The sequence below is a fragment of the Gymnoscopelus braueri genome (genome assembly GCF_963280865.1).
Source record: "Gymnoscopelus braueri genome assembly, chromosome: 16".
Classification (NCBI taxonomy): domain Eukaryota; kingdom Metazoa; phylum Chordata; class Actinopteri; order Myctophiformes; family Myctophidae; genus Gymnoscopelus; species Gymnoscopelus braueri.
In genome coordinates this window covers 34,908,695-34,916,194 of record NC_137616.1, presented here as the reverse complement: position 1 = coordinate 34,916,194, position 7,500 = coordinate 34,908,695, and the positions used below count along the sequence as shown (strand labels likewise).

General features: G+C 48.3%; 1 protein-coding gene across 1 annotated transcript in view; it reads right to left on the bottom strand.

Annotated features, from left to right (window-relative positions):
* Nucleotides 1–449: 449 nt before the first annotated feature.
* Nucleotides 450–7,500, bottom strand: part of bcl11bb (BCL11 transcription factor B b) — a 47,070-nt gene continuing 40,019 nt past the window's right edge. Inside the window, exon 3 of the mRNA XM_080453158.1 lies at nucleotides 450–5,886. Within this exon, the coding sequence (XP_080309284.1) occupies nucleotides 3,794–5,886 (2,093 nt within the window). The 3' untranslated portion in view covers nucleotides 450–3,793. The remainder of the gene's footprint in view (nucleotides 5,887–7,500) is intronic.

Genomic DNA, 7,500 nt, shown 5'->3' with positions numbered 1-7,500 from the left:
CATGGCGAATGAAGAACGTTTTGTCCTTTTAATCACTGTCAGATGCATAGCTTCTAACTGGTTGCCCGGGTTCTATGCATGTCAGCACATGTGGGGCGCTGAGAGTTGCATGCATATCAATACGTTATTAACCACTTTCAACTTGGTGTCCAACTTCTCAGAAATGGTACCATTTTCAAGTCAGTTCTACAATATCGGCTAAACTAGATTATTATATTGTCTTGATCATGACACCATTATGTATTGACTTTATCACAACACCATCATAGGATGAAGTATAAAATACGGCTTAAGTGGTTAAGTGGTTCATAAATTATGCAGTAATGGAAGTTGGTTTAATTTGTTGTCTGAGCGCGGTATCATACACTGCATTGTTGAGTTCACTGTTTACAACTGCAATAATGATATTTAAACTTGAAAGGTACGACTAGAAAGGAATGCTGCTTCAATTGTAGAGCAATTTCAACATTTATTGAAGTGTTGGTTTTCTTGTATTGATCTTTTCAACACATTACAAAAATACATATATGTTCAAAACAGCAGATGCTTGCTGTTGTTCTGAAACCACTTTTTTTTCACAATGATGCACCGCCCCCCCCTCCCCCAAAAAAACAAAACAAAAAAAGTAAGGAAAACTGTTTTTTTTTTTACAAAGAGCGACAGTGAAACATTTGTGAAAAGTCACAGATGAGAATGTATTTAAAATTACAATTATAAGTGCCATCACAAGAACTTCAACCAACCATGAGTACAAGAGAAAGAAATTAGAATAAAAATGTCCACGAATGTCTCCTGAAATTGATTTGGAAAAGCATTTCCACCCCCTCACGCATTCCATTGCATAATCACCAGATTAAAAAAACAAACAAAAACAAATGTCCTCCATTTTACAAGATTCTTCTATTTGTTTCCCCCCCAACTTAATTTTACATCCATGTCAGGTTATAGCTTCACCAAACCAACAAGCAGAAACATACAGAAAAAAAGGAAATATGTTGCGGAGACTATTGATAAAGTTCTTAATTGCAACACAATAACAGAATAATTGGCACCACTTTTGCTAGAAAAACAAAAACAAAACAAAAAACCTGGTATTGGTTGTAATCTTACAGATACTGTTTAATTCCCATTTACAGTCAACAAGAAATCATACAGAAACATATTCATGAAACATATTCATGAACAGATTAAAACAAAATCCCTCCACCAATTTAATCATACAAAAAATGTTTATGGCATTTGAAAAACATCATTTTTTTAAAAGGAGAACATCAGAGAAAACAATACTTTGTTGTCATTTCAAACACTTACACAGAGTATTTCATCAATGGCATACTTCAACACTGTAAACATAATTGTAAGACTAAATGTCCGTGTGTGAATTGAGTCTGTCTGGGTTTTGCTGATCGTTATCAGAATGGAGTATTTTTTGTGGCGTACCACAATTTTTGTCAGCAAATTAACGGGAGCTCTTCAGTCAGTCTCATCATTACTGTGACATTTCACCGTCACATTCTCATCTCAGACAGGGTGCCTCTGACTGGTGTGGAGGAGAACTGTTGTCAGGAAACATTTGTATTTGTATTCCAAGCATACGCTTATATCCCAATCATAAAGATGTAACAACAACAAAAAGAAACGTGACCACAACCTTCAAAGGTGACATTTTTAGGAAAGGTCATTGTGATGACTGGGGAAGGTCTGTGCTAAAATTTAAAATGTAGTCTCATTCTCCTCTCATTCATTCGGCTCTGCTCTCGCCCTGTTTTTTGCACCCCCCGCCACCCCCACGCTCCAACAGTCCCTGGCATGATGTGGCCAGTAGATGTGCATTTGGGTAAAAACACACTTTTCATATGCTTCCAATTTCATTTAAATTACTCGTCCATGGTCAAGGTCCCGTTGTCTCTGCCTCTATTTCTCAATTCCAATATTTCATTTCGACGACGAGAATAGCCCCAATTCAAGGTCGCCCGGCCATCCCTCAAAGCAGCTGTGCACCGGACATTATCATAACTCAAATGGCTATTTTGCGCCAGATTCATTTTGGCGTGAGTGATGCAGAAAAAGGAAGGAGGAGAAAAAAAAAGAAACCTGTAATCCCCCAAAAGTCACGAACACGCACAGTGTCTAGATAATCTGTTATTGGGAGTTAAACCCATATCACTCTGTGAGGCGAATGAACAGACCTCCCTTTAAATGCTGCTCTAATACATGAATCTGAGCTAGTGAACTGTGAAGAGACGCCAGCGGTGAGAGGCTTAGAGCATAGAGAGAAACACACACACACACACACACACACACACACACACACACACACACACACACACACACACACACACACACACACACACACACACACACTAACACACAGTGATATGCATTTCATTTAAAACCGTTTTTGTGGATGGTAGTAAGGGGACGTGTGAAGCCAGCCAGGTCAGAAACACAATGGCGAGGGAATGGTTCAGAGAGTGTTATGTTAGTCAAAGTAATATGTCTTAGTTCAACCAATCGCCTTTGACTTAAGCGCACTTGGCCATTGAGGGGTGGGCGTCGGGAATGCGTCTGAGGGCGGTAAATCAGGAGGTTTTTGGGTAGGAATGACACATGGTAGTTACATTTAACATCTACTGTAAGATGACACAAGCAGCGGTCTTCTGATTGTTTCTCATTTTAGGCCATCATTCACCTACAATTGGGGCTACTTTAAAATATTAAAACAAACCCCCCCCCAAAAAAAGAATATATTTACAAAACATAAACAGGACTGGTTCTCCCTGTCACATTAATCACAAGTAGTCTTAACTTATTTAATATCTTAAATACGATGGTTAAATCCTACATTGGGAATGTACCGAGCATCAGGTTAGCTCCATTGAGTGCAACCTTTATTTATGTCCTGACTGAAACAAATAAACAGGACAGCAATACAATAACTCCATTATTCACATGCCAATGTTTTTTAAGGACAATTTGCCTGTATAAATTATGTGTTAACTTATTCAGGTCTAATAAGACAAGGCTGGATTTTTAAAATCCAGCAAGTTATTCATATTTTATTGTCATGATGACATTCAGTGCTTTGTATGCCTGTACGAAGGAATGGATTGTAGTCCGCTGTTGCAGGTTCCATAGAAAACAATTACTATCATAACTTTTAAAAGCTAACCGCTTCACACAACTTGAACTCTTATAGGATAATAAGCTTCCTTAAAGGAAAGGGGTGGGGTGGGGTGGGGTGGGGGGGTTGTATTAAGGGTGACTTCTTTCCAGTTATCGCGTTTTAGAAAACAATGGGGTTTTTTTCTTAGCACATTTCAAAACTAACTCCATATGAAATTCCACAAAGAAGTACCTGCACATGCCAGATATTATTACAAAAAAATCCAATAAATACAGTTATTGCACAGTAGAAAGGCTCCATGGATTTCTAACTGATAAAATCCTCAGACGAAGATTGCCAAGAAATGCCAATTTGGGCGAAAAGTTTCCCTTTGTTTATATTTCTCAGGTGGCAGTTTGTGTGACAAGAACAAAAACTAAAAACAAAAACAGCACAAACATTGATCAGTCTCAAAATTATTCAGGAGAGAGATTATCCAGCCTAGCCCCATAGTTGAAGAAGTAGTTATAGGAAGAGTGTGTGTGTGTGTGTGTGTGTGTGTGTGTGTGTGTGTGTGTGTGTGTGTGTGTGTGTGTGTGTGTGTGTGTGTGTGTGTGTGTGTGTGTGTGTGTGTGTGTGTGTGCGGTGTGCGTGCTGCAGGCTAGGCATAAGTTCTGTTTGCTGGGTCTAGCCTCTGTCCGCCTCCTCCTCCTGTTTGACCTCACTAGGCATCAAGTGTTCGCCGTGCCACTTCTTCATGTGCTTCTCCAGCGTGCTGTAGACGCTGAAGGGCATGTGGCAGATGTCGCAACGGTACACCTCCTTCCCGAACACTCCGTGGGTCTTCATGTGGCGCGTCAGCTTGGAGCTCTGGGCGCAAGCGTAGCTGCACAGGTCGCACTTGTAGGGGCGCTCGCCCGTGTGGCTCCGCCGGTGCACCGTGAGGTTGCTGCAGTTCTTGAAAATCTTGCCGCAGTACTCGCACGTGTCGCTCCGCCTCCCCTCCTTGGAGCTCGGTGGTCTGCCGGGCCCCGGGCCTCGCAGGAGGTGAGGCGTGCTGCTGCCGCTGCGGCCCGAGGCGCACCCTCCCTCCATCATCTCCCCCGGGGGTGTGGAGAAGCGGAGGCTGCCCGTCTCGGAGGACGAGTGCTCGGACGACGTGCCGAACGGGGACTGGCGGGCGTCCGTGAAGCCGAGGAAGGGCTCTCGGATGAAGTGGCGGGAGGCGGCGTAGCCCGCCAGCAGCTGGGAGTAGACGTTCTCTGGAGAGATGAGGGGCACCGTCGGGGGAAGCTCCACCTGTTCCTTCTCGACCTTGATCCTCTTGTTATTGTTGGAGTGGCTGGGGTTGGTGATTGGCATGGGCCGGCGCTGGAACAGACCTGTGAAGGCGTTCACCTCCGACGCGCTGATGCGGCCATTCATCAGGGGCCTCTGCTCCCCTCGCTCCCCTCGTTCTCGGTCCTGCTGCTCCCGCTGCGTCTCCCCTTCTCTCTCGGCGTCTCGCCCTCTGTCCCCGCCGTCGCCGTTAGGCTGAAGCTCTGTGCCTCTCTTGCCAATGTTGAGCCTCAGGTGATTGTCCAGGTGGTTGTAGGGTCGCATGATGCTCACGTTGCCGTCGTCCGCTACTCTGTCCCCGGCGAGGGGCTTTTCCTCCTCAGGGGATGGTCTGGAGCCATTCTCCCTGGTCTTGGGACGAAACTCCCCCTGGGAGTCCTCGCTCAGGTTGGAGTCGGGCCGGCCCCCGTTCCTCATCTCCTCCTCTTCCTCCTCTTCCTCTTCCTCCTCTTCCTCCTCCTCTTCCTCCTCCTCTTCATTGTCCATCTCCATCCCCCTTATGTCTCCCTCCCTGCTCTTCTCATCCCCGTCTCCTGCCTCGCCTCGGTTCCCCTGCTCCGGCGAGCTGCCCATCGAGCCGGACTTGTTGTGCATGTGAGTCTTCATGTGCCTCTTCAGCTTGCTGGCTTGGGAGCACGCATGGTCACACAGGTGACACTTGTAGGGCCTCTCCCCCGTGTGGCTGCGCCTGTGCACAATCAGGTTGCTCTGGAACTTGAAGGTCTTCCCGCAGAACTCGCAGGACTTGGATTTGGCCAGGGCCTGGTTCTGGCTCGGCACGTCGGGAGGGCTGGCGGAGCCCAGACCCCCCTGCGAGGTGGGCGGCTGCGGGGGGTACGTGAGGAACGACGGGGGCTTGGAACCCGGCTGGAAGAGCGTGGGGCTGAGCAGGCGGTGCATGGGCGGCACGCGGTTGGGGGAGAGAGGGGGCGTGGGCCCCCCGTTGTTGGTCGTGTTGCCCGCCAGCTCCCTCAGGCGCCGGGAGAAGTCCATGGAGGGCGGCTCCATGGGTGTCATCCGCATCACCCGCTCGAAGGCACTGGGGTGCTGGGACAGCAGCCCCATCTCCTCCGGCCCCAGCCGCTCCAGGGGGTGCCTTGGGGGCGGCAGGGGGCTGATGAAGGGTGGCGTGGCGGGGAGCCGGGTCTCCATGTACCCCGGGGGCGGGGGATGATGTTCCCTGAGCAGGGGCGCCGCCATGCGGAGCAAGTGGAAGGGGTTGGAGGTGTCACCGAGGAAGGTGGGCAGAGGGGAGCGGGGCAGGCGGTCAATACCGGGCGGCGGGGGCAGCGCCATGCGGGGGGTAAGTGAGCAGTTGACCGGGTGGTTGTCCAGGTAGATGCGGATGCCATGTGTGTGCTGGGCATGCTGGAGCAGAAACCAGGCACTGGTGAAGGTCTGCTTACAGGTGGTGCAGATGTAACTGGATGGTTCATCTTTGTCTGAAGACAAGAGAGAGGAAGAGATTTGCCGTATTTAGATTTGTATAGTTCAATGCCTACTATATTACAGAGACAACAAACAGAAACATTTCTTTTGAAGTAAAACACAAACAGAACAGTGTTCAAATCATTCTACTATTTCCCAGCCTCTCGCTGGGTAACATCTTTGCTTCATTTTCCCTGAAAAGAGAAAGCTACTGTTTATGAAGTAGGCCTACATTTGGTTATTGTGTACCAGAGACTTCCAAGGGGTATGTCTTCGTGTGTGTGTGTGTGTGTGTGTGTGTGCGTGCGTGCGTGCGTGCGTGCGTGCGTGCGTGCGTGCGTGCGTGCGTGCGTGCGTGCGTGCGTGCGTGCGTGCGTGCGTGCGTGCGTGCGTGCGTGCGTGCGTGCGCGCGCGTCCATCCGCGTGCATGTCTACAGGCTAATGCAGATGGCAGGTACAGCCCTAAGGCCATGACACATTATGCTAATTCTAATGTCAGCTAGACTTTAATATACAGATCCTCTGCCTCTATCATTTCCATATGGAGATAGGGGAAGGCAGTCATGGGGAAACACACCAATGCACCAAATAGGAGGGATGGTAGAGGGGGTGGAGAGAGGGTGGGACAGGCCACGAGTGAATGAGAGAGAGAGAGAGGAGGGGGGGGGGGGCGGGGGGATGGTGAGAAAGACAAAGGGAGAGTAAGAGAGGAGAGGTGATGAAGACAAAATGTAAAACAGTTAAGATCCCTCTGGTCTCAACACAGCACCCACATTAAACAGCACTCTACGTCACTGGTGTAATAGCAGCTACAGTAATGTGATCTGTGGTCCACACAGACACAGACACACTCACACACACGCGTGTGTGCGCGCACACACACGCACACTCGCTCTCGTACATACACAAACACAGCGTCACCCATTGACAAATTGCCCCCGTTTAAATGGCGAGACTTAATAATGCCAAATGAATCTATCCGTCACTGTGGCACGGCCCTGTCAGCTCTCGCTCGTGAGTCATAAAAGGGAGCCTGGAGTTTTGGATTCATCTAATTCGACGCAGGCTAGCGTTGCAGGGGGAGGTCGCGCAGCCTCCACTTTTCCTCAGCGCTTTGCCCGCCTGACTGCGTCTGTTCCTACCAGGCATCTGCATTCACTTTATCATCTCGCGGCTACCGCAGTCGAAGCTGTGACGGTGCGGTGGTCCACGGGACCAGAGCCAGGGGGGCTTTTTTTGATCAAGAGTATAGAGACCTTTAGATGGCCGACTGTCTGAAAAAAAGGACCATTCCGGCCTGTCTGGCATTCAGCGATTTTCAAACCCCTGGGCCGGGGCCCACCGGTGGGCCATGAGGACTGAGGATATTATTGCGATTGGGCCCCCAAATAATTGGAAAACACTACGATTTTAATGGGAGTGTAACATTAATATTTTAAAACATAATGTTCAAGAAAATGACAGTGTTGTTTTCTTTCAAACCTTGATAAATGTGTTTTCATTGTGATACCGATAATTTGTCACCAACCGGAGTCCCTCAGGGCGCAATACTAGTGTATTTTCTGTTTTCTGTTATTGTGGGGAAAGCTTTTGCTGAAAATAGCCGATCGACAGGCTCACAATGCGAC